Genomic DNA, 27951 nt, shown 5'->3' on the forward strand with positions numbered 1-27951 from the left:
AATTAGAACATTATGAATTTGCATTTTTCTGCAGTGTCCAAAAATAGCATATATTCAAAATAACATGCTTCGAGAAGAAGAGTCTAAAGAGTTTCATTTCTGCCATTATAAAATGAAACTACTTTTAATCACTAACACCAGGCCTCAGTTTCTGCATGGCTTTAACAAATTACATTATAACAAATTGCATTATAACTGCAATATCAGAAATGGAAAAAGATTAGTTAAGCCTGTGTTTTGAGAAGTATGTTATTTTGTTGGTCTTCATTATTTCAAGCAATAACCCTGAAATCATCCACAATTTACCTTGGGAGTCAACCCAAAACATAAATAGAACTTAAAAAAGCTGACTACTTCTTTATTATCCTACACAACTAAATACCATCAGTGGTATTTTTAAGTTAAACCAAGGTTATCTCAGGTTTGTTAAAGTAAATTTGTTCTTAGCCAAACACTGAATAGTTTCTATCATGTGATAGTAGCAACTGCCAACAAAATTGGAGTGAACTTCACATTTAGTATAGTTGCTAAATTAGAAATACAGCAATGTCTTTGGCACTATTTTCTCAAACTAGAGGCTTTTGATTGAAAGAGAGAACAGGAAATTTTTGGACCCAAATTGGTATGCTCTGAAACCATTCTAGCTTACCCTATAACTAATACGAAGACTAAGTGACATTACCTGTTTATATAACAGACTGTGTGAAGATCCTTTAATTTTTAGGGAGCATAGTCTTTAACAAAACAGCTTAACAGTATCTTCACCAGAAATAAATAGTATCTATGAATTTTTAGTACAGTAAGTTATCTGAACTCAAGTTTTATTCAGCGGCTCAACATATATGTTGAAAGCCTGATAAAAGATTAAAACTTTAAAAATATTTTAATAGTTTTAAAATGACAATATAACAGTATTGGGGGACATGTATCTTTACATCTGTACTTTAAACTTGGTTTTCAAACTGAGTTATACTTTGAGTTATTTTTTCATTTTTTTATATGGTTTTCAGATTATGACATTTTGTATTTTATAATTAAGTTTTCTTTTGACTGGAATAAGCCCATCTAAAAAAAATATAATTTGTTTATATTTTAAACCACTTTAAATAACAAAATCAAAGGAAAAATTCAATCTCACATTTTAAATCCAGGATGGGTATAATAAAAAATACAGTTGCTCTAATTGTTTACTCACTTTCTGTAATTTGTTTGTTTTGATATTTGATTTCCGTACTGCCTCTATCTTGACATTAACATTAAACTAAAGGAGCAAGTTATTCAAAAGTACTTGGGACTCTGCAGATGCTGTCAGAGGGACTAATTGCTTGTTCTTGTTAAATCAGCCATCCTCAAGCTACCTTTAAACCTGTTCTTTAAAATCATTAGAAACTGAAAAGATCAGTAGTGCATTTTGAAAAATTCATCCCATGTCTTTTTAATAACTGAATCCCGTATTTACCTATAAATCAGCAGCTAGTCATTTCCTACTGGAAATTAACCACAAGCTAGCAGTTGCCTTCTCATCTTCTGAGGGCTGAGGTCCCGGATCTGCCAGCCAGTATCATAATTTGCTAGTGCTTTCCTGCTCCTTTTTCTTTTCTTGGTCATGTACTGACTGTGGGTGAATGTATTTTATATTCTACTAGTATTTCAAGCCACATGGGAGTATATGTAATAGTAGGGTTTTTTAATTTATAAGCCCTCAGGGTAGAGGCAATCTGGATTGTATCTTCTCAAAAAAAAAAGAGTTATTTACTAAAAAGAAGCAATCTGCCTAAATAAGCCTACAAGCAGTACCAAAAATAAGCAAGGATTTCAAAGGCACCTGGTTGCATTAGTGTCTTTTGAAATGATAAATATAAATAAGCAAATACTAAAAGTAAAAAATAAAGAATTAAAAGGCTACATAAATATTCTCCACTGTGCCCTGAAATGATGCTTGGCATAGTCAAGAGAAGATAATTCTTAGGCTACAAGTGAAGAATATGTTAAATAAACAAGTGAGCTTGGAACAATGATTCCCAAACCACAGTTTATGGGCAACCTGTTAGAACTGGGTTTGCCAGGGAGAGCATGGTAAGTCATTGCCCTTCCCTTATTACTTGATGAGTGCAGTCGCCCACAGACCTCTGATCCAAAGATTGGGCAAGATGTGGTACAAAAGTATAGTAAACAATAATTCCTGTCCAATGAAGTTTACAGTCCAAAAGAAAGAACAGGCAGTCATTCATAACAGAGTTCGTGATGCAACAGTGCCAAATCCAAACAATAAGAATTCATAAATTGGCAGGTTGGCTTAAAACCATGGAGGGGGATAAGAAATTAAAAACATAACAGCTTTCCTTTTCTTTTCTCTTTTTCCACCCATGTTATGCCATTAAGTGTTCCTTTTCCAAGCTTTCCTCCATGTAAGGAGGGTATATACTTTTTTTTTTTCAAATGTTTTAAGGGAAATACCTACAGGTAGGAGATTTGTGATAAAACAGGAGAAACACTAGAACTTGTTTGGCAGCTCTCATGCATAGTGTGAAGGAAATAGTCTATGTAACAGTACCTGAATTTCATACCTATGTAGGCAGTCATCACAGGCCTTTTCAAAATTAAGTCCTCTTTCTGCCCTCAGCAATCCATCTGTTTTATACAGCTTATTCAGGCTCTTTTCATACAGGTAAAAATCACATCAGTGAAACTTTGAGAATAAGTTTGAAAGGATAGATGTTGCTGTCCATGTAAAAATCAAGTCTTGCAATGGGTGACATAAGCAAAGGCTGGATGCATGTATTTTCAGCTAACTCACATGACCTCTTACCTTAATGAAAATCTCTGAAAATTTGGCCTTTATTAGGTTTCCATCAGTTGTGTAAGTGTTGACTTAGTAATTTATTTAGTTATTCTCTGTGTCATCCTCTCTCTAATCAACAGTGGCTCAATATTTGTATTTATAAAAAGACAGCTTGAAAGGGAGAAAGCCCTAAGTTCACATGTAATGAACAATTAAGTGAGTCATACAAACTGTGGTTCTTTGTAAGTGGGATTTTAAAGACAGGCATGATTGACTTCTTTTCCTTTATGACAAGCAGTTTCAAATGTTCCTCAAGAACAATTTGGATGTTTTGGATAAAATACTTTTCCTAGTGAAGTCGGGGGGAATTTTATGCTTTACTTCAGTGAGACAGGGATTTCACTGTTTTTTTTGTCTGCACATTCTTGACACTGTCTTCTGTTGCACACTGCAATCCATATTCTTGTTCAAATTCAGAAAATAGAAGAAGGCATTGCAAATTAGCAAACATCTGGATTTCATGCCTATCCTGAGTCCTGAAAGAGATGGTTGATCTGGAATGCAGCAATGACTTTGCTCTGAGAAAGAAAGCAAAAAATTATTTTAACCTCTTGAAGCTGGGACTGCAGCTACATGTAGAAGCTCCTGGCAGTATTAAGTTAATGCAAACCCTGCCCTTTAACTTTTAATATGATTCCCCAGTTAAGATATTCAATCTATAAGTTCCCTGTTTTCCAAATTTCTTGCAAGCTGATTCTTCCTTTGATAACAGTTCGAACAGTCTCCCAGAAGTAAAAGCCAGAAGAGACAGGGATTGGTTAGTTACTGATCTTTTCTTTGCATCTGCTTAAATTTCAGAACAAATCTAAGTAGTATTATCTATGTGCAAAACACTTTTCTCTTGTGTGTATCTCTGTTCTAATAACATTGGTAAGTTAAAAATATAAATATATATCATTTGTGTTTAGTATATGTAGTCGTGAACATATACTTTCCTGACATTGAATTTTAAGTGATGCATTCTTCATTTTTCAGTAATTGCGCATTTAACAAAATCAACATTTTCACTTTAGCTATATGTTTATGAAAAAAAAAAATGTTAGCAGTTATTTCCAAAATTTTTTGCGGGAGGCAAGAAAGTACATTTTCAAATAACGTGTTACGTCTATAATTGGAATTACTTCTTGTCTTGTAATATTTTTCATTAAAAAAACATTTTTCCCCAAAATGATAATTGATTTCAAGCACCCAAAAAAAGGAAATTATTTGTCATCAGCAAATAATTTGTTAAAAGCAGATGATTTGTCAAAGGTTCTCACTCAGGCAGTGAGGAGAATTGATAAGTCCTCTACTCTTCCCAGGCTTATATCTCCTACATACCTTCAGAAAAGATTGTATTTTTCAGTAGTATAGTTTTCTCTGTGACATAAGTCAGGTTTTTTCCTTTCTTCTGACTCTACAGAAGCTCATATAAAAAAAGAAAAAATACTATTCGTTTTTTGCATAAACAGGACTAGAATGGAGCACATTTTCAGCTAGCATACAAGAGGAAGGAAGATACGTGCTCCAAATATACATTATTTAATTGCTGTACTGGAATACGAATTAACTTATAATCGTAAGAGGTCCACTAAGTCCTGAAAACATATTTTGGAGAGGGGACTGTCTCTGGACCAGACATGGTTTGTACATCCTGCACATGTTAAGAGATCAGGTGTATGCCAGTTACCGGAAAAGCTGTTATGCAATCCAAATTTCAGCTGAGCACCACTGAAAACCACCCTTGATTTTTGGTGTTGATTTCTCCAACTAAACTAAACCTTATTGTGGAAGATCACCGCATTCCTAGTGCAGAGCGTGGACTAACCTCTGCAAAAGTGAACGGTGAGTGAGGAGGGAGCGCTATGCAAGGTCGGGGACATTGCACCGTGCCTGCTCCTCGTGGTAGCAGCTGCAATGCCAGTGGCGGGGTAGCTCTTTTGCCACGGTAAGACACTTTTAAATAACTCTCTGAACCCTGGCACTTGCTTTGAACTACAGACATGTAATATTTATAAAGCACATAGCTAAAGACTGCCGTGTAATTTTCCTAAGTGATTTTTCTCAATAATTACAACTTAGTTACTGTGATGATTAGGTGAAGCTTCAAGCCAAACAAGATAACTTGAAATATATGGGTTCTGAGATGAGCATGGCTATTGATAAATAACCATGTTAGAACAAAATAGTGTTGTGGAAGTGGAAATAAATTAATCAATACAATCAGAACTAAAGATATAGGAAGGATAGTGTTTCTGCATTAAATCTATGTGCTCTGAGATTCCTGAAATGAGGTACCATTGAAGAATTATGAAAATAAATAGTAAGATGCTATGATCAGACAATATAAGAATATAAGCATACTGACAAGAGTAACTGTACCGCAAAATTAAAAAACCACAAACAGGACCTGGACTTGGATCTTCTATTGCTCTGTTCCTTTGCTGAGCAAAAAACGGGGGGAATAAGGATGATCATCCCTGAAGAAGGAAGAGCACTCCCCCTTCTCTCAGTGTATAATTTGCAACAGACCCTCACTGCCTATGTGATATATCCCTGTTCCAAAGGTTGCAAAGGAGGGAGTCCAGAGGTGTGCTGAAATATCTGCCTGCAGCTTGGGAAACCTAATTGCAATCAGAAACGTTTTGAAGTGTTGCTCACAGTTCCTTATGTGGGTAGCCACAGGCTAATTCTGTAGACAGTCAGGTGCCACCTTTACATTTATCTTATCAAGGTGTGAACTCCTAGGCTAAAGTGGTAGAATACTTAGTTCAAGAACTACTTTAGAAACATCTAAATACAGATCTTATTATAGCAACAAAATATAACCATGGTGTTGGTGATCAGGTTAGTTTGCCATGTACTTAGTTACGCACTTGACTCAGCAGTAAGGTATTTGCATGAAGTGTAATGGTCTGTGATACACAGGTCAGGTTTCTGTTCTCATGGTCTTTCATTCTACATCTAAATAAACTCATCTATTTCTCCATTTGGCTGAAAAAGCATCTCAGATTTCTAGCCGCCTTGATTCATGGTTTCTCCTTAGATTTCCAGAAACGTGTTTTGCAATGTGTTCTGCATTGTCAAGTGGCCAAAGAGCCACTTCTTTACTTTCAGCTTCTGCCTGAGAAGCATCATCTCTGTCCTGAAGGAAATCTGAGCCCAGTTGCTGCAATATGGGATACACATGCCCTTTTTCAGCAATAGTTATGTGCACCTGCAAATACTCCACGTAGAGTAGATCATAAGGATGTTCCGAATCTTATATGGTACTAGCCCAAGGGTTAGAAATAATTTTGACTGCTTCATCATGTAAACAGTTCAATAAGGTAGCTGGCGGTACTCGAATTAAAGATTCCAGGAGGAAGAATTGGATTTTAATTCTTTCATGATGAGGAACATGCTGCCAGGACACCCTGGAGGCAGCTGAGGGCTGGGAAGAGCAGAGGTTCCTGGGGGTGGCAGGGCAGGGTTTTGCAGCCAGATCCCATCCCACTGCCCCAGCCACCCACTGCCAGCCGCAGCGGGGCCATCCCACAGCCCCAGAGGGACAGCGAGGGGGCAGCCAGGGACAGAGCCAGCCCCAGGCATCAGGCACCTCCATGGGGATGGGCATGGGCCGGGATGTCAGCCCACGGGTGGGGGTCTGGATCAGGCCCGGTGAGGGGAACTATAGGACTGGTTAGAAGACTGTTAATGACACTAAAGACAAGACTGAGCAGTAGGGCCCATACTGTCTGAGTATGTGAGATCTGAGCCTAAGTGCTTGAACCAACCCAGGGACATAGCAGAGCTGAAAAACATGGGCCACAAAACAGAGAAGTCACTTTCTTCATAATATGCTACACATATAAGTAGATCGTACACACAGTTTTCCCTGAGAAATTTGATGAGACCATTTACCTCTGCTGCAGTGGAAGCAGTGGAGATTTGCCTGGTTTCCAAAATGGGATCTCACTAACACCCGGAATCGTGAAACAGGGTGCACAGTGTAACCTCTTGCTTTGGGCAGTCCCTGTGCAGGTGGCCCTCCATGTGCCCCTCAATTGTCTACAGTATTAGCAGTATTTTAGTGATTCCCAAATACTGGGTTTTTTCCCAGCATAGGACAACTGTAGTACCATTAGAGACCTTTACACAGCTTCAGACCTAAAGAGCAAGGATTTCCCATTAACAGAGAGAGACCTGGATATCAACTTAGTCTTATATTGTTGTGTGAATCTCTACCTTTTCATTTATATTATTTCTAAATGGTTGGTTTCTAAAACTATAACAAAGAGTTGTTGAGATAGTTTCTCCTCATTCTCTTCCCATTTTTACAAATGTCTATGTGTTCACAGCAATTTCATCCAATTTCAGCCCAAAATGCAGCTGACATTTCACAAGATACTTGAGAATTCTTTCACACAAAATCAGTAGGTTTTATGTACCACATCTGTCTGAGTTGGCAACCAGTAATTCAGTAAAGGTCCATTAGTGCATTGTTGTGGGACTAATGGACAGCTACTTTAACATAAAGATTTTCTTTTTTTGGGTGAGCATATCTGCAGATTGGTTTCCTTCTACCGCTTGCAGTTAGCAGAGGTCACATACTGTGAAATGACTAGCATGCAACATGTGAGTAAGAACCTTCAATTATCTTGAAGGTATTTTTAAAATTACGTTTAGGTGAACACCAACCAGTACAGCTTCCTGTCATTAGTGCTTTATTGTCGGTATCTATTTTGTTTGGGTAGTAAAACATAGCCTGTTCCAACACTGTGTATGCATTAAAAAAAAAAAAAAAAATTACACATAAGATAGAAAAGGAACCCTTTCACTGACTTTTAATTACTATTAGGAACAATTACCATTCCTTCAGAAAGTGGGGAAAATGAAATGAGTGAAGAGTGAAAAACTGGGTGTAAATTTAACAAAATTTCTATTACTGTATGCCTTCTTTTCTATATACATATATTTTGAAGTGGAGGTAAATTGTAGCATCGTTGGTTCTCATGTTTATATAGATTCATTCTAAATTTAACATTCTTTTTGAGAGGCTTGGTGGTCAGTCATGATGTCATATATATGGGATGTGCATTTAACATAACCCAGTAAGAAGCAGGAATCCTCCATGAAATGAAATGTACATATTCTTCTTGGAAGAATTATGATAATTTCCAAAAGGAAGAGCATGCATTTGTTGGAAACTTGAAATGACCGTTAATATTTATTGAAACTTCTTTGAGAATTTGAAAGTTCTTTTCCTATTAAAATTAATGGGAGGTAGATATCCTAAGTTCCTAAAGATCTTGTAAATTCTCAACCCATATGGTCAGTGAAAAGCATTAGAGTAAATGACAGAGAGGTCAAAGAAAGGACATATAAATTATGTGTCTTGTTCTTCATTCTTCTAGGACTACCATAGAGGTTTTTTCGTTCAGTATGTTTTTGTATCTTTGAAATCACAAGTTAACAAGAAACAAGCAGGAACATGACAGGTTTAAAACTTCAAGAGATCACACTACAAACATTTTCCAATTTTTCAAGACTTAAAAACTTTTTATCATGACAATGCTGTTCAAGAATGCTGAGAGATAGGGAAATAAGTTATTCTTTCCTCATTTGTTTTACCTTAACGTGTGGAAAGTTTCCTGGCATAAATGCTCAGTACAGAATTATTGTCCTAACTCTGAGAATATAATGAATTGCAGCCACTTTGCAACCACTGTAACACCAATGACCAAAACTGCATATAAGGTACAGGTGTTACTAATGGAGGGTGAAAGAAGAGATGTAAACTTTGCTCTCTGTTCTGTCCTAAATAAACTTGCGCCCTACTAGTACCCTTAAATTCTTAAAACATGGAAGTGACTATTTAAGATATTAAGTACGTGAATTTGTAACATAGTTCAAATTGTAGTTTTCCGTGAGTAACTGAAATTTTTTTTAATAGTTCTTCTTGACTGACTAACTACTGGTGCACAAAAATAGCTTTTCTGGATGTTTTTAAAAAGTGATATTGCAGGGATTAATCATGCGGTCTGCACTTGGACAGAATTCCTTCTAAAGTCAATGGCGCTTGTGCCTAAATGCAGAATGTGGGAGCATGCCCAAGAAGAGCATTCAATGCTCAGAAAGCATTCATCTTTATATTCTGCCATTAGTCCAAATACAAAGTCTGGAACTGCATTTCATGACACATGCCACTCCACTAGTTCTGTCTAGAAACAAGCTCTTTTCTGTGTAAAATATTTTTACCCTTCAAGTCAGTATAACAAACAACATGAGGAAAAATAATTTTCTCCGAAAACTTCTTGAATTGAAAATGCTGTAAATTTACAAATTCTGACATATGCCCTTTAAAACTTGTGCATCTACTGTTTTTATTTTCATTATACATTACAAGTTATATCCGTAATGTTTAAAAATGTTCTATTCCAGCAAAAATATGGCTTTTAACCAAATAAAAATGTAAAGCCAACTTGCTCTAAAATCCATCTGTTTTTCATTTTCTTATAATCTATAATCAGGAAATCCATTCATACATGACATATAATTTTTGCGCTTTCAAGTGGATAGTGGAATGCGATGTTCTGCATACAGTCACATCTAAATTGATAATTGTCCAGGCAGAGTGTAATTTTAAAGTATAGGATGAAGGAAGGTTTAATTTGTATATTAGAAGTCTTATACATTTTTTTTCCTCTGAATATAAATGAGGCCATTCTCTTCGGTGGATTTATCTGAAGGTGGGACAGCTGCCTCAGAGCAGGCCACAGCTTTCTGAGTAAAGAGGATACGGTCTAAGAGCTGGTTTAAATGCAGACTTTTCTTAACTGTAAACCGCATGCATGCATTCATCATTGATTTTCAAATGATGGGTTTCTGTATCATTGGTTTAAGGTCCACAGTCTTACATTCCTGAATCCACATTATACCAAAAGAATAACAATTTGGTGGCTGGAAAGAGGAATGGTTATTATATGGCTCCAAAATGCTAGCTGGCATAATATGCCATGAACAGCAGAAATCTACTGGTAAAGAGAAGATTGCAGTAGTTCTTAAAAATAATTTGATGTTCTAAAAATATAAATGTAAGAAGTGTTATCACTCTTCAAAATATCTTACATCAGTGGGTAAATAATATAAATGTCTGATGAAAGTTTTTTAAGAGTAAAGTTTTATACAGATGCATTCCTTCTCTTGATTTTTAATAGTATATTACATTAAGTAAATCTTACGTAGAAAATGGGAGTTCTTTCTTACAAGGGTTTCTATTCTCCAAAAATCACAACTATAGAAACAAACATATAGATTACAGTTCATGCTGTTTTGTTAAATATCTTAGGTTGTACATTGTAGAACCAAAAAAAAAAAAAAGATACACTGCTTCTTCAAACAGCTTCATTTTCACTCTCTGAACAAATGCTTGTCATGCAGCAGATTTCACAAGGCAGTTTTACTTCCTGTTGGTAAAATAGCGCCTGCATGAAACCAGCATCAGAGAAACTCTACTTTTGCTTCAGTTTCTTCTGTTGATCACTTCTCCACATCATTAGTTTTTCAGCAGTCAGTTTGTAAAAGATCAACTTTTAAAAGGCACTGCAGTTTCTAGAAAAAATATCGTGGTGTATTCAAAATGCCACTTCTGACTTCTCCGCCTCTATTAACACATAGCATTAATTAGAGCATAATATGTAGCAAAGCCGTGTTGAGAGCAATTGTTCATTTTTTTAAAAGCCTGCTGACACAAAATAGAAAATTCTTGACAGTGTTGTGCTATTTTAGCTCAATAAAGTGTAAAATACACTTTTATTCATTAACTCATTTTATCTTACTAACTGTAAGATATTATTAAGGAAATAAACAACAAGATTAACTATGAAAAATATTTTAATACAAAATCTCTGAGTGATCTGAATGCTTATAAACTTCCATCTTAATTCCTTTTTGCAAAGGCTTGGGAGATCATGATAATAAAAAGCACAAGAATAAACAAGCCAGGCCAGACCAGTGGCTAAAGGTACCTCGCGAATATGGAAGTCAAGCACTTTGTGATACTTTTCCTGTGTACTAAAGCCTAATGTTCACAGTTTAGGGTCTTCCAGGGCCTGGAGTGGTGTTTTTATATTTAATAGCCTTTGACAAAGGTTATTTCCATGGATTTGCTGATCTGATAAATACAATTAGCTGATGTGCTTGCGGATTAAAAACATGATTTAATGTTAGTGATGCTTGGACACACTTCATTATCTTAAATGGAAGACAGATTCACTCACATGTACTGTAGTTTTTATGCCCACCTCATAGACTTTATCAATTTAGTTCCATAATCCATTTATGTCCCTTAGGACTGTAAACCCCATTTCACGTGTGGAAAAAAGTGAGATACGGAGTTTGTCACTGACTTTGGGACTACAATGGAAATTTGAAGGTCCAGGGCTTCGAACTCACAGAGCTCTTCCACACTCACTAGCTCATCCTCCCACACTATTTCTAGGTTGTGTGTCACAGCTTATGAGCTGTGAACAAAAGATGAGCACAGAACAGAAAGTCTTCCCTAGCATATGTTTTCTTGGTATTTATCCGTGAAAGTTTTCTCTTTGTGTACTAGTTTTCATGCTATTCACTCTATCTGAGTGGGAAGTTTCTGTATCTCTCTTGAGCCTGTGCAGGCAGAATTTCAAGGCTACACTAAAAAGTCACCTCTTTCCCCAGACTTTGTGTGAGTGAGAGGTGAAACTAGGTGGATGAAAAAGGAAGGTCTCAGTTTTAGTGGAATGACAGGTCAGTAACCTTATGGACATATGTTGTCAGTACTACACGGTGAAGGAAAGAAACATTTTTCTGAAAAAGGCAAATGAAGCATTTGCCTGTCAGAATTGTTCCTGGGGCCTGCAGAAAGCAACAGAGAGATGAAGATGAAAGATACGGTGATATTTTCCAAATAAGGTTATGCTCTTGCTCCCATTGACTTTAGTGATGACAGAATCAGGTCCAGAAAGTGTGGTGAACAAGAGCCAAAAACATTTAAGAATCTTCCTAGCCCTCCCCCTGCCTTTTCTGGAAATTATAGCCTTGCTATACTCATCCTTTGTTTAAAAACAAAACAAAATCATGACCTGGAAAGGGCTGAGTAAGGCCAGGCGGAATCCTCTATAGTTGTCAAGAAAACACAGCATCGCTTTGACATTTTTTTAAGCCATAGGATTGCCTGGCTTTCCCGATTCTCTTGTAAGGCAAACGTTGGATCTTGGCTGCTTTGAGTGCACAGTATATTGTGCAGTATAACATAGTTCTGTAAGCAGAGTCATATAATCAAGTTAATTTCAGCACATCACTGAAATGTCAGCTGCTATGAGAGAAAGCATTTAAGACCAGTTGTTCCAAATAGGGCATTTGTTGTATTTTCCTGTAAAGATACATTACATGACACAGGTATTTACCTTGGTTTTTTTTATTTGACATTTTTAGTATTCAATCTTAAGAAATACATTGGAGTTTATAATGCTTCTCTCTTTTTTTTTTTTCCTTTTTTCTTTTTTTTTTACCTAAAAAGGAAATGGATATGGCAACCCCCGCAACTCACCAGGTCTGCTGGTCTCACCTGGCAACTTGAACAAGAACATGCAAGCAAAATCTCCGCCTCCAATGAATTTGGGAATGAACAACCGTAAACCAGATCTCCGTGTGCTTATTCCACCTGGCAGCAAGAATACAATGCCATCAGTGGTAATGCATTTTCAAAGTTTTTTTTTTATCTCCTTCACATAAGAGGTATTTAGGAATTTCAAGGTCTGCTCAAGCAACTAAAATCAGCAGAATAACATTTCACATTCTTGCTTGTTTGGTCTTTCTGTCTAACTTTAAGGCTTGACATCAAGCTGAGGATGTAGGCAGAGCCTGTTCGATTGCTTTTATGAACTCATATTTACTTCCTCCCTTTTTTCTATTGAGTTGCAAAATAGGAACTGTGCTCTGCACAGTCTAAACTTCTGCACTCTCTCTCCTAGTAGCTAGAAGAGCCTTTCCTGGATTTGTTATAAAGGCTGAATTTAACCCTGAGTATTCCTAACCGACTGTTTTTCTTAAATATTTAACCACACAGACTCTCAGCAGATGGCAGATTAACTACAAATAAATTAATCTGAACTCTAGCTCTTGAGCTCCAAAGGCCAAATTTTATAATGATAAGAGGTGGTAAATAGATAGAACAGGATAGAAAGGAGCATGAAAATGCTCTATCTCCTGCCAGGATTAACGAAATTTAGGCAGGCTGTTATGCTAGAAGGCTGAATCATGAAGGCGTTGTGTGCGTACCGTGTAGTTCCCTTCTGAAAGTCGGTTAGTGGTTGCAAGTAAATCTTTCATGAGTGATTTAACTTTAAAAGTGAGCTTGATTTAAAAAGGATCTTGATGGTAAATTTAAGTGACACTATAAACACATTTTTCCATTATGTAACAGACATTATTAAAACAACTTCCAAGTTGGCTACTTCAGCTTGATGCATAATAAATTAACTTTGAACATCAAACTAAAACCCCCCATGTATGTGATGCTGCCTTCTGAGAGGATAAGTAACAAATAGTCTCCTACAGGGCTGTGCTCAAAGTCGACCACGGCAGTGACAAGCTGTCTGCATCAAATGATTTATTCCAAGGTCCTTAAAACTGATACTTTCCAAGGGATTCTGTGAATGGTCAGGTCTCCTGAAACCAGGTATAGCAACACAGTCTGCAGCCACTGGGGCTGCGGAAGAAATAATGAATTCTTAGAGGAAGTCTTGTGCTGAAAACTGGATAGATTGTCCTCACAACTGAGACAAACATCCCATTAGAAGGACAAAGAAGAGATCTATGAAGTGATATTTTTCCAAACTGTGCTCAGAAAGTGTTTCATTTGCTGCCCTTATCAGATGAAGCTGTTCCCTAGGCTAGAAATCTGCATCCTGGTAAATATTTATATTCACTAATTTTTAATGCTCCTTTCCTATGCACTCAGTCTGAGGATGTTGATCTGCTTCTGGTAAGTGGTAGTGATGTTCATCTTAATAATGAGGAAAAGAAAGTCAGTTCTTTTGTATGACTGATACTTGTGTAGGTGAAGTGTTGGTTGAAATAAAACAGAAAACATTGCCATAACTGTTTTGTGAATAAAAAGTTCATCATAATTTTTGAAATACAGCAATATGGAAGGCCAGGTGCAGTTGTTGCACATATTCAAATTATGCGTGCTAGAATCAAGCCTTCTTGATGCTGGTGCTTTGAGAGTGTTAAACTTGTGTTGTTGAAGAAAGTGCAGCCTTATGAGATTTTTTTGGTGGCTCTCTGGTCATTTTATCCTGCCACTCACAGGATTCGAGTTCTCTAGTGCAATTTTTACAGTGCAACATCTAGCGCCCTGGAGTTAAAGATAAGCGTGTAACTGCTGTGCTACCTAACACTCGAAGTTTGTTTTATTGCACAAAAACGAAGTAGTCAGAGCACCATCTGCTGGTAAGAGTTCAGTGTTCAGCAATCTCGGGGTGCCCCTCACTTTCAAAGCATAAAATCCAGTAGGGCTGGGTTTGGGGTTTTTAATTTCACCTTTTTTTTTTTTTTTTTTTTTTTTCCAAGTGAAAAGGAAGACAATGGGAATAGAGTTTACATATTTCATTACTTTTTCACACGATCTGTTCTCCTACCCACAATAAAAGCAATCTTACTTGTTACTAGTTCAGTTACCTAGGAGATACTGATGTAATGGGTTACTATGGTGACAACTGGTCTCTTGAAGGCTTGTAAATGATAGGGTTGGCAGAGTTCATAAAAGCCACATGTTAAATGATTAATTTCTAGAAATTTGTATCAGCCTGTATTTCTCACTCACAGAACATACCCAGAAAGCTAATACACACAACTGACTTAAAACTAGTCAATAATATGTTTATTTTACTTACTTTAAAAGAATCAGAGGATAAATAACTCCCAGTCTGCTCAGTCATTGGCTACTCCAGTGGTTTCCGTAGCAACTCCTACTCTACCAGGGCAAGGGATGGGAGGATACCCATCAGCCATCTCAACAACATATGGTACTGGTAAGTATGGGTGCAAGATGTAAAGGGTGGGGGAGGGAGCAAGATGCTGACAAATGTCTATCTCAGTACTAATGAATTAGCTAATGTTTGTTGGGAGAAATGAAAAATTCATAGCTGATATGCTTTTGCACGGCATTTACTTATTCTGTATCTGTCACTAACTTGAGATGTATCTATTTAAAAGTTAGCTGTTTTGTTCGAATGGAAAACTACTTTGATAGCTTTCTTTCATTGGCTTTAATAAAAAGTGTAACTTAAAAGACATTTCTTAATACCACAGGTAATTTCATGTAGTTGAGTGCACCTGTAGTGGGAGCAAACAGCTTCCCTGGCTTCGAACTGGAGTTCAGTAACTTTATGGGCTGTCACACAGTAACCTGGGAGAGACCAGAAATGAAGCCTCAAGAGATCCCTTCCAGTTCCCATCGCACGGTGCTGCTGTACAGAGCGTGCTGCCATGCAGATCCAATGCTCTGAGAGAAGACGTGCCTTGTTCAGGCACAGGCTGCCTGCTGGGTTCTGCAAGGAAGTCTGTAACCAAAATATTATTGTTTTTCAAGCCTTTGACTCTGTGAGAACGCATCTGTAGTAATGGTGGATACACAGGCTAAGAATGCTTTGGATCTTCCAGATGCAGAAAAGCCCTCCTAAATTACAGAATAATTACTAGTGCATTATTTGCTCCCAAGTTAATGAGTTGAGGGAAGAGGAAGGTCTACTTTTTCTGCTGCAACTTAATGTGATTGATGTAATTAAAATTAAAAAGCTTATAAAGTGACATGTGAAAATTACGATGCTAGTTATTGTTTAATTGCTTCCTCTTTAATTCTCTTTTAATTATTGTCTTTTCTGTTTTCAAATCTAGAATATTCTCTGAGTAGTGCAGACATATCATCTCTCTCTGGGTTTAATACAGCCAGTGCTCTTCATCTTGGTTCTGTGACTGGCTGGCAACAGCAACACCTACATAACATGCCACCATCTGCCCTCAGTCAATTGGGGTAAGCAGTGTTTTCTTTATTTTATTGTTCTACAGTGACTTCAGTCTCCCCAGTAATCCCAAATCTGAAATATATCAGCACATATTTACTATATGTAAGAGCTCCATTTCCCAAAACTGGAACTACGTATTTCATTAAAAGTTTGCTAGGTAGCTACAATGAAATATTCTCTGTCCGTGACATTTTCTCAGTAGTGTAGTATACTGTTTATGTTTTACTCTTTTATTTCTTTAAAGAGCATTTTATTTCACTACTACAGAACAAACTAAACACTTACATTGTGCTGTTGCTGTATTTTGCCATTTATGCTTTTTATTTCCAGTTACTATAGCACAAACATTTACAGTAAACTTGAAAATTTTCTAAATATTTTTAATCAAGTAAGAGTGACATAATGATTTGACTTGAGATTAAGCCTTACCCTTATATAATAATCACATACTCTCTTCTGCTCAGCTCTGACATTCAAGTTGCATTTCTTTGGAAATGTTTTCTACAAGCAAACAACATAATTAGGCCTAAGAACTGTAAGCCCAGAAAACTCGCTGTGATTTGCCTGTGTTGAGGATAGGTATTCGTGCCCTCTAGTGGCTAATTTCAAGACATTTATTCAATATTGTTGAAGCACACTGCTAAATCATTTCAGGATATTTAAAAGTGTGAAAATTCACACAGGGAAGTCACCTAATGCATTCTGGAAAAAGCAACCTATTGGCTCATTGACGTGAACTTTGAGAGTATTATTTTCAAAAATCCTGGTATCTGCAGTTTCTATTGAGTAAGACCATAGGCACTCACCAGCACACCACACATAGCCCAAGGTATGGCTAGACACGTTTGAATTTTAAAAGATTTCATTGTAAAAATAGAAGCTGAAAACAGCTGGAGTGTATTTATGAGGAGAAATTTAATTCACATGCATTTGAAAAGTAAACTCCTTTTTTTTTTTTTCCAGAAAGAGGTGCTACACATATGCATTAAGTTTTTTTCAAGATGGTTGCCATAATATGAAACTATTTAATACTATAAATGTGGCTTAAACTTCAAAATTCTCCTTCTAATTTATCTGACCACTTTTTGTAACTTACTGTAATTTCTTTACTATGCACAGATGGTTTGGGTTTTTAAAGGACAGCTATACAAATGTTTCAGAGGAAACAAACATTTTTAAACCTCATTTCTATATAAATAAGCATATATAGATACTAACTACATAAAAACATACAACTGAAATAGTTGCTGTGCTAGAAAAAATAGTCTTAATACCTTTCTCTTAACGCTTATTCTATTTTCTTTTTGAGTTTGCACTCTTTCTGGGACAACATTCAACTTTAACTGTACAGCTAAAGACATAAAGTCTCAAATAAATTGAAAACTCTCATGTTAGGTATCAATGTATAACCTTACAATAAGCTGATTGTTTTCAGTGGTGTACCAAAGAATGTAATAAGGCTATTTGGTTAACCAAAAAAGTATAAATTAAATCCTAAACTAACTACATGCCTTTTCAGATATGTCACACATCGTCATCTGTTTCTAATTCATATCACAGAATGTCAAAGTGTAATGGCTGTGGCTGGTGGAATACATTCTGAGTTGCTACTTTTATTATTATTCTTTCAGTGATTTGTAAATGAATTCAGCTATGAAAGCTGCTTCACTGACAGTTCTGGAGAAGTCTTCTATCTCTGTAGAAAATCATTAGCACTTCTTTATTTTATTTTAGTCTCTGAGTCCTACACACAAAAGCACCTGTGCTAACTTTTGGATTATTTGAAAAACTTGAAATTATACAGAACATATTCAGTCCATGTCAACCTGAGCTAGAATTTACAGGGAGATTAAAACTATCACGCAAAATTATAGTCATCCCTATGTATTTGAGAAAATACGCCTAGAAATGGTTTGACAACCCAAATCCCTGTGCTGAGTACTGGAAAGATTTGGCAACTGTGAGATGTTTGTTGGTAACAGTAGGCTGTAAAGACAGAGTTACTTCAAGAGACATCCTAGTTCTCCAGCAGGTTTTGTTTTTCACTGAAGCCTAAAGGTGAAAACCAGCTCTGCTTCCTCAGTGCATGGCAGAAGAATATGGTTAGTAATAGAACAGGCTATGGCTACATGTATTAACTTGCTCCAGATAAGCCCCCAACAATTTCAGCAGCACTGTCAGAAACATCTTTAAGATAATTGGAGAAGATCTCTGCAACCTAACTCTTAACTCTTCATGTTGCCTCTGCAATTAGTGACCATAGTAGCACCAGTGGGCTTGGGGGCAAATACCTGAAGACATGGGAGTAGTTCACTTTCCCTGTCTGTGCAGCTTTTGGCCTTTTACTGAGGCTGGTGAATAGAATAACGATGTAGAGCCTGTTTTGACATGACTGGGACATTAAAACAAGTCAGACTTTTCAACTTTTTAGGTTAAAAAGCAAAATAGTACTTTCACGGTCTACATCTGGAAAAAATACACATTCTATTGAAAATCAATCCCTTCCAAAACCTTGAGATTTTGTCCGAATATTGCTGCAATGTCTCGTACAGAGAGGGTTACTGCTTATTTAACATGGACCAAAGAGTCTACCAGAAGTTAATTGCTGCTAACCAGAAGGGAAGTTGATTCCAAACTTCAAAATAAATTATCTAAATTTTTTAGGTACAAGTACATTATACGGCAAATGTTCTCTTTCATCCATATTTCCCAGTCTAAGAGAGAATCTTTTCTTCCTTAAGTATCATCCACAGTGAAATTTTGGCTTTCCTAAAATTTAAGTGCAAACAGAAACAGTATTTTGTCTGAAGAATCTTCAGTATAGATTTGTTTACATAAAAGAAGTTTCTCCAAATTTCTACCCACCTGAACAAAAAATTGTCCAAATTTATGCATACTGTTGACTTGTTCTGTGACTCTTACATAGCAAGCTTATTGTTTAGCAACAATTAATTTTCATTAGGTAATAGCCATAGCTAGCTATGGGCAAATATTCTCCATTGATCATTTTTAATGAAAAATTTAGATGCAGTGACATCATGTTTTGTGACTTTGTATCAGTTCTGCCAACTTCCTTGTTTTCAATAAAAGCCTTATATATTTAGGATTGAGCCTTTTTTCTTATGCCACCATTGTAAATAAGATGTTCCAGTGATTCAGTTTCATATTATTCTTTGCTTAGAAATTTATTTTTAAAGTGTAGACTTTAAGGTGGGAGAGCTAATCAAAATATCTTGACGCAGAAATTTTTATTCTGCTTTTACATTGATCAAAAAATATGAAAAAACAACTTTGCCTTTACCTAAAAGAAAAACAGAGGGGAGGGAGGTAGGTTTCATTGCTAGCAAGTCAAAAATATCCTCTGTTCTCCTAGTTGCAGATTAACATATAACTAAAGTTACATGACTAAATTTTGCGGTGAATTTTCAGTGGTTCCTTATATATATTTATGGGGGAAAATTATATGAAGTGAGGAAGTAAACTAATTTAGAGAAGCAAGTGTGGGCATAAAAGAAAAGGTATGTGAGGCTCTTTCTTCCTTCAACAGACCACTTTTTCCCTCTGTAAAAACCTCTCTGGTGCATGTTCATGTCCTCACTCATCCCCTACTCAGACCTGCACTTCTGCCTGTGCATGCTGAGCTTCGTACCAGTTGGAGGCTGGAATAGATGGAGACACACACAGAACTGATCTCACTGGCATCAGCAAGGACCAAACCCACTTGCAAGCTCATTGCATCCCGACTTGCTTCCCACCTCTTACACAGCAGAGCTGTGTGGTTGTTCAGTGTTGAACCCAGATAGGAACCAGCATTTCTGCCATGTGGCTGTTGTTTTCTAAATAAACATCACATTTTGACTATACTGGTCTCAATAGGAACTGCTGTATAAAATTAAAACATTAATTTACTTCATTGTCCCCATGAAATGAAATGTTTTCATACAATATATGGAAAAAGGCGGTTACGTCAACATGAGTGGACTGCATGGCAGTTATTGAGTGCTTATAATTACACACAATCCTTTGAAGTCATTTGCTTTATTTTCTCTGTGGATTTTCCGTATTCAAAACATGTTTGTCTTCCAGTGAACTTAGTGTAAGTTTCAAATGATGAAAATAGGGCATGCCTGGACCAAAATTACATAATTATATGAAGAAACAGTGCAAAATATACAATGATAGATATAGATACAAACAGCTGTTTCTACACTCACACACATGCATGCACGAAAATAAATCATTTTGTAGCAGACAGAATTCTTATTTTTTATAATACAGCTTCTATTCTAAATAGAGATCAATCCTCTGTTTAGAATATGGGTCTAAAGACTGCACCTAAGTATGTACCATTTCACCATTCACATCTATGTGTAACAGTAGGTTTCCCTTGTAATTGGCCATTTTAGCTTACATGAGATTCTCATTAAAATGTTTCAGAAAATTTTAATGAAATAATGTAAATTGTAGTCACCAAAAACCAGCTATTAAAATTCAGAAATAGGTTAGCAGAAAAACACTATATGTAGAAAGAAAAAATTGTTGAATGATTACTCACAATAATTCATTTATTTATAGTTTTAAACCTCAAAAATTTAGTCCTGAGCTGCCAAAATTACTTCTTAACCTTTTTTCAATTTACAGAAAAGTGTTCAAAATACAGATCAACCATTTTTTAAACTGCCACAAATTTGTATGCCAAGTATTTACATAACCCTGCTGATGATTCACAAGGAATCTAAAGAGAAGTCTATAGAGATGCATTCTTATACTCACTTCTGAAACACTATTAAAAAAGCAACATTGCAGTATAGCAATCCCAGCTCTTTTTCACTGAAAATGCAGCTTATTCCTCTAGATATTTTCCTTTCTGGGCTGTCACACAATAGAATGCAGGTATGTTCCATGTGAACAAATTGGACTGAATATGGTTGTTTTTAACTAACATGGGTTTTTTAGCTGTCCCCAGCTTTGCAAAGTGACATATCATCTGCTCATATCAAACACTTCTAAATCAAATCCCCAGGCTCCATCATCTTTTATTATGGGACTTTCAGGTTTAGCTGTAAGCTGTAAGCTTGGCATCTAAAATCATATGTAATTTTATTATACATGCTAAACTGACAGCCTGTTTTCCCAGGTGAAGTCCTAGCGCCTCCTAAGCAACAGAAAAATAAAGTCACTGGAAATGAAAAGCAAAACAAAACAACAACAACAAAAAAGGAATGTATTTTTGATTCTTGTTGGATTCATTTCAACAAGTTTTCAGGAAAAGAGTGAAATATTTCACTAAATTGGAATGACAGAGTCTTTTAGAGTTTCTTGTATGTGTTAATTTAATAGTGACAAAAGCAAAGAAAATGTCCTCTTTGCCAAAAAAAAGCCACATTTGCTGCTGTGAGGGCTGTTACTCATGAACTGTGACTTATGAAAGGGATCGCTGCAAATTTGGCACATTCATCTGTATAGGAATGAAGTGTAGATAAAAGCAATTGGAGGTAGAACACCCTGTTTTCTCTGTTTTCTAACAAGATCCACCTGTTATTAAAGATTGCAATAATTCCTGATGAAAGCAGCTGATATCATCCAATATTGAAGCCATATTAAAAAAAAAAAAATTCTATTTTAAATCTGTCAGAAGAAAAGAAAACAACATTTTATCTTTCATCAAAGTTGTAGTAAATGTTGCTGCAGTAAAGCTCAGTTCCCAGTTGATGAGATATCAGGAAAAGTGGAATATTTCAAGAAATGAAAAGACCACATCTAAACTTAATTGTTTCTTCTACATGCTTAAAAATTACTTCCAAATCCCAGTATTTCTTCTGCTTGCAGTAAAAATGCCTGCATATCACTTAGGGTTTAAAATCTTGTGAGGCCAAGTGGTCGTTGCCCCCATGCCTTCAGTCTCTCCCTGTATAAATAAATACGAGTAGAAACCTTGAAACTGTGTTTCTGGGGTTAAACACCAGCTTCAGACTAGCAAATGGTCCCTGAAGTGGAACATAGTGGGAACTGCATGTTGAGAACTCTATTTTAATAACGACGAGAAAAGCCAGGTTTTACCAGGAGGTGGTGCTTTTGTACAAAACATCCTGCAGATGCAAGTGATCTCATTTCTCCCGTAGAGATAAAACGCATTCTCAGTATTCACTCTCCTCCCTGCTTGTTTCAGCTTTCCTCTGCCACTGCCTGCCCACAAAAATGCACGGAAAGAAAGTGAACTTAGAATATATATAGCTTGCCTTTGACAGAGTTTTAGCGTAGCAGTTTCTCTTGATGCTAGGAGCATCCTCTGAGCTGGGCTCTCCTACAGGCAAACACTACAATCCTCTGACATCTTCCACTACTCTTCAGCTTCTCTTTGGTAGTTTATTCAAAAGCATTCTGAACTGAGCTATGAAGTTATAGATTTAAGGCATAAAATCATATCTAAATCCTCGCCTGCCTGTGCTGTTTTATTAATGTCAATCCTAGGACCGGTAATTTCAACCCTGTTCTGAAAGGTATAAAATGTACCTGGCCCTAAGTTTTGTTTCTGTTTTGCATCTGAAGTCGCATGTCAAACTGAACAGCGATAAAATAGTTGAGTGCCTTGAAACTAATTGGATTAATCCCAGCAGAAAGTCCGTGCCTCCCCTGTCTCAGCCGGTGCATACACACACACAAGCATTAGTTATAAAGAAACCTGCAGGTGGTTCCAACAGTGCAAAGGCTCGCCTTCCAAAATTTGTTGTGACACTTGAGTCAAAAAAAGGAGAGAGAGAGAGAGATTGAAAGCGAGACCTCCTTTCAAACCCAGGGCATGTCCCGCCCAAGCCGACCACGTTTGTTGTGATGCTTTCATCTCTTTGAATTTGTGAATCCTGCCCTGAAAGCAGTCCTTGTGCTCTCTGCATGCGCTGGTCCTGCGCGAGCCTTTACACTGGTGTTTTGTGTGAGTGTTTGTGCATATCTGGGGGCTCCATGCCTCCTCCGTCTGTAACTGGGTTTCCTTTCCTCCTACAGAGCTTGCACTAGCACTCATTTATCTCAGAGTACAAATCTCTCCCTGCCTTCTACTCAAAGCCTCAACATCAAGTCAGAACCTGTTTCTCCTCCTAGAGACCGTACCACCACACCCTCGAGATACCCACAGCACACGCGCCATGAGGCGGGGAGATCTCCTGTTGACAGTTTGAGCAGCTGTAGCAGTTCCTACGATGGAAGTGACCGAGAAGATCACCGGAACGAATTCCACTCCCCCATTGGACTCACCAGACCTTCGCCGGACGAAAGGGAAAGCCCCTCTGTCAAGCGCATGCGGCTCTCTGAAGGATGGGCGACATGATAACATTATTACCTATTAGTTTTTTTTCTTGCAGTGTGTGTGTGCTATACCTTAATGGGGGAGGGGGGGTCGATATGCATTATATGTGCTGTGTGTGGAAAAAAAAAAAAAGTCAGGTACTCTGTTTTGTAAAAGTACTTTTAAATTGCCTCAGTGATACAGTATAAGGATAAACAGAAATGCTGAGATAAGCTTAGCACTTGAGTTGTACAACAGAACACTTGTACAAAATAGATTTTAAGGCTAACTTCTTTTCACTGTTGTGCTCCCTTGCAAAATGTATGTTACAATAGATAGTGTCATGTTGCAGGTTCAACGTTATTTACATGTAAATAGACAAAAGGAAAACATTTGCCAGAAGCGGCAGATCTTTACTGAGAGAGAAAGCAGCTGTTATGCAACATATAGAAAGTGTACAGATGTTTTGACAGACCCAGCGGTTGGGTGGCCCTGAATTGATGCTAGAAAGAGACTGGGTCACCTACCATACCGAAAATGCTCACAGACATGCAGGCGTATCATCAGAGTATGGCACTCAGTTAAGAAGGATCAAAACATTTAAAGAGGACCATACTAGTAAAATTGTTGAGTTCGAGGGCTGACATATTTAATTTTAAAAATTCTGGGTCTGCATCACTTATTAAATAAAAAAAAAATATAAAAATATGTACATTACATTTTGCTTATTTTCATATTAAAAAGTAAGACAGAGTTTGCAAAGCATTTGTGGCTTTTGTAGTTTCCTTAAGCCAAAATGTGTTCTTTTTTCCTTGATAGCTTCGCTAATCTTTTAAACAGTCCTGATGAAACAAACAAAAAGGACTTTTTGTATAGAAAGCACTACCCTAAGCCATGAAGAACTCCATGCTTTGCTAACCAACATAACTGTTTTCTCTTTGCAGAAGTTTTGTTTTTGAAATGTGTATTTCTAATTATATAAAATATTAAGAATCTTTTAAAAAAATCTGTGAAATTAACATGCTTGTGTATAGCTTTCTAATATATATAATAATTATGGTAATAGCAAAAGTTTTTGTTATCTTAATAGTGGGGAATTATATTTGTGCAGTTGCACATTTAACTATTTTCTTTCAGTTTTCTTTTACTGGGTATACATTTTACAGATCGAAGTCAGCTGTTGAAAGACTGATCTGTAAAAAGTTAGAATTTACCCATGGTGTAACAACTTAAATCATTTTAATACAGCATTTTACAATCAGTTGGGTGAACTGCGAACCATTGTATATACTGATTAGTTCTTTCATGCTGTTTTGTGCATTGTAACAAGATAAGGGCCCTTCTATTACTTCATGTCCTGCGTATCTTGTAGTTTTCCATGGGTTAAGTGACAAAGTGGCATAACTTGGCCCTTTCTCATTAATGAAGCTGGTATTCTGCCTGTCAGAATTGGATGTACAGCTCTAACGGCTGTCAGTTACGTGAGTGCAGGTGAATATTTGCGGAAGCAGTAGGGAGAGTTAAAGGGAGGGATTGGCACAAACATGCCTCTTGTAAAGATTACTCCCTTCTCTCACAGATTTAAAACTCTTAGAGAGATCATCCATTAAAGGACTGTTCAGAAGTCGACTGATCTTACGCAGCCAATATTGGCCATCAGGTCCCTGGTTCTCACGGACCTCTGCGGTTACGACATCTCACAGCGGGCACGTTGTTGAACGCTCCCTGTGTATTTGCAGCCAAGCAGGATTTGCTTCAGCATATGACATCCACATTTTCTCCTGCCTCGGACTGTTCCTTTGACTAAAGTAGCTTGACCAGAGGGAATGTATCACTTCTTTAAGTAAGTCCCTCTTTGTCCCTCTTGTTTATTAGAAGAAAACAGCATACTCAAATGTTTCAGTTTAGTCTTTCTGTTGGAAGGAAAAAGTGTTTAAGCAAAATGTCAGTGCCATAGTAAAACTGTAACATTCTCCTTTTTCCAAGAGTCCTTCCAACTCTCACCTACATAGACACTATGATGAAGGATATAGCTGCGACAGCTAAATATCAACACAGAATATTTTGTTAAGGGAAATCCACACTCTGTTTCCCACCTACACACGCAGTTGCTGTGCACTGCGCAATGATAGAGTGTACCTCTCTGTAATAGAGAATGATGAAGAGACTACAGTGTGCATTAGGACATACGCTTTTCACTTATCATGACTTTATAGAAGCCTGCCTTACAGGCACTCTCAGCTGTGCAGGGGCTAGTGCATAATCTGGAAACTCTTTAAGCAGAATACTGTGCTACTAATGCATCCATCTTCTCTCGTGTAGCAATCCGCAGGGTAAAGAAAAAGATACGCATGTTTTAAAAAAAAAAAACACCAAAAAAAAAACAAAAAAGCAAACAAAACCAACCAAAAAAAAAAGGTAAAATGGGGCCCATAATTAATTTTAAAACACAAAAAAACTGTTTTTGAAACCACTTTCTTCACCTTCAGATGAACCTATACTCATATTCTCTTCTGAGAATTTTAAACTTTGGTGTGTCAAAAATATGCAAATATATCACAAATGTACCTTGTCATTTCAAAAAAAAATACAACTTTACCAGTATTTAGTAGAAACTTGTCAGTGGGGAAGGGGATTTGGTCTATTGATATATGAAGAATAGCCATATTAATAGTTTACCTTGCGATTTGCCTCAGCAACGCATGAAAATGGAAAGATATCGTATTTAACGAAGATGCAGTGTAATATATTACTGCAAGTAACTAAGCAGAAAGTAGCGTGAAAAGTATTGCCTGGGCAATTTATATTAACTCTGACAGTGATTTTTTTGTATAAACACAAGTAGAACAGAATCACGTGAAAATAAATGCCAGTCACCCCTCTTGTTCCTGCTGCAGAGGGCGACTAACCTATACTGGCAAAATTGTGGGGGATAATGCATATTTGCAAACTGATCTAATGATAAGAAGCACAACTTTGATTGTGAAGTCACTTTCTGTAAACTATAACTGTCTACCTTTCTTGTTCCTTTATCTGTACCTTACCATTTATTGTATTTGCAAAGCTAATTTGGGTTTATTGTGTGATTCCTTTGTATTTAAGGAGTTTGGGGCAGAGCCCTGAAAGAGTATTAACATTTACTTTACCTTAACCCATGCTATATGATGTTTTAGGCAACATTCTTAATTGTAAGTTGAAACACCTGAAGTGGCATTCTAGACATCTGCAAGTATTGTTATAGCTAAGCTAACCTCTATTAAAAGGTGTTGTCAGTTAGTGTTTAATTGCTGGTGACAATTATATGATATACCCTACCTGCACAACCTGTATATTGTATGCATTGAGCCATTCGCAGTAAAGCTTTTGTCATTTCAGTGTTTTTCAAAAGTTGTGTTTTATAACAAAATGGCTTATATTTTTCCCAGAAGAGGAATTTAGCAGTTTTTAATGAATAATATAAAAATATCTGTTGTCCTCAGATCTTTTTCAGGTAAAGCTAGCGTAAGAATAAAAGAACTCATAGACTGTTTTCAAGGATGTCAACCCTTTTGTATTGTATGTGTTATCCTATATACCCTCTTTTATCTATAGTCCTAACAGAGCTGTTTTGTTTTCCTTCTTCCTTCGCCTTGAAGGTAAATGCTTTGTAATTTTTTAAAAGCCACTTGAAACCTCAATAAAGGCTGTTGCCTAAACATGGCATACTTCATCTGTTCCTGTTTGTGCCATCTGCTGTGATGTCGTCAGTTATATGGCATTAATTTCCTGCCACTACAGGTCTCTTGAAGGACTGATGGAACATTGGTATCTGTTAGAATGCTTCAGACTGTAGATGTAAAAAAGGCTTTTGTTAATATATTTTAACCAAAGATGTGGAGCAATCCAAGCTTTGAGCCACAGACCTTCTGCATCAAAAGTATCCGTTTGATTATTTTCATAATCAGGTGTTGCATTTCTACCTTCCCTTCTCATACCTCAGACTGATCCGTACCTCAGTTTGATTCAAAAAAGGTCAGTTAAGTAACTCATTTTAAAAAAAAAAAAAATGCAGTACCAGAGTCTTTTGTGGAGTAATTAATATCAGACCTGGGTTACCGCAGGCGTTACACTTGGATTGCTTCAGATGGTTTGTTGTATCCTTTTTTTCTTTTTTTCTTCTCTTTCATGGGGATTTGCTTCCATAAAACAATGGTGATAACAAAATAGCTTGTAAATGGGAGCATACAAGCATTTGCAACAAATATTAAAGTAGAGGCTCACAGCGGCATAAGCTGGACTTTGTCGCCACTAGATGACAAGATGTTATAACTAAGTTAAACCACATCTGTGTATCTCAAGGGACTTAATTCAGCTGTCTGTAGTGAACAAAAATGGGAAAATTTCAAAAGATTCTCCTGCTGGAAATAAGGTATAATTTGTATTTTGCAGACAAATCAGTAAAGTTACTGGCTTTCTTAGTGATATGGTGTCTGTGGTGCATTTTTTTATTAAGTAATGTTCCATTTTCACTGTTTTGCACTGTAACACATGAAAGAATCAGCACTTTAACAACCGGCAGCTGCCTCCAGGTCCCTCTGCCTGTCACTTGTGCTTGCTTAGAAAGTTAAGCACCTTTTTATGGTGCCCTGAACATCTGGGTGCCTCACAAACGTTAATGCCCCACCACACATCATCCCACCAAGTTAGAGAAACTCTGTGACTGCTCTGGAAGTTGGTGTCACTTTGAATGAGGCCATCTGAATCTGGCCCTGACTGAGCTAGCAGAGGGGCTAGGAATCCAGACTCCCGTGTATACA

At 36.8% G+C, this 27951-nt stretch overlaps 1 protein-coding gene across 12 annotated transcripts in view; it reads left to right on the forward strand.

Annotated features, from left to right (window-relative positions):
* Positions 1 to 27616, forward strand: part of MEF2C (myocyte enhancer factor 2C) — a 140638-nt gene extending 113022 nt beyond the window's left edge. For 6 of the 12 annotated variants that reach the window (XM_074855300.1, XM_074855311.1, XM_074855299.1 and 3 more), the window contains 5 exons: positions 12363 to 12535; positions 13806 to 13829; positions 14751 to 14880; positions 15746 to 15881; positions 22876 to 27616. In XM_074855300.1, coding sequence (XP_074711401.1) covers positions 12363 to 12535; positions 13806 to 13829; positions 14751 to 14880; positions 15746 to 15881; positions 22876 to 23197 — 785 coding nt within the window. In that variant the 3' untranslated portion in view covers positions 23198 to 27616. The remainder of the gene's footprint in view (positions 1 to 12362; positions 12536 to 13805; positions 13830 to 14750; positions 14881 to 15745; positions 15882 to 22875) is intronic. The other 6 variants (XM_074855308.1, XM_074855310.1, XM_074855309.1 and 3 more) reach the window with 3 other exon arrangements.
* Positions 27617 to 27951: the final 335 nt, after the last annotated feature.

Source organism: Strix uralensis, chromosome Z (genome assembly GCF_047716275.1).
Source record: "Strix uralensis isolate ZFMK-TIS-50842 chromosome Z, bStrUra1, whole genome shotgun sequence".
In the NCBI taxonomy this organism is placed as follows: Eukaryota; Metazoa; Chordata; class Aves; order Strigiformes; family Strigidae; genus Strix; species Strix uralensis.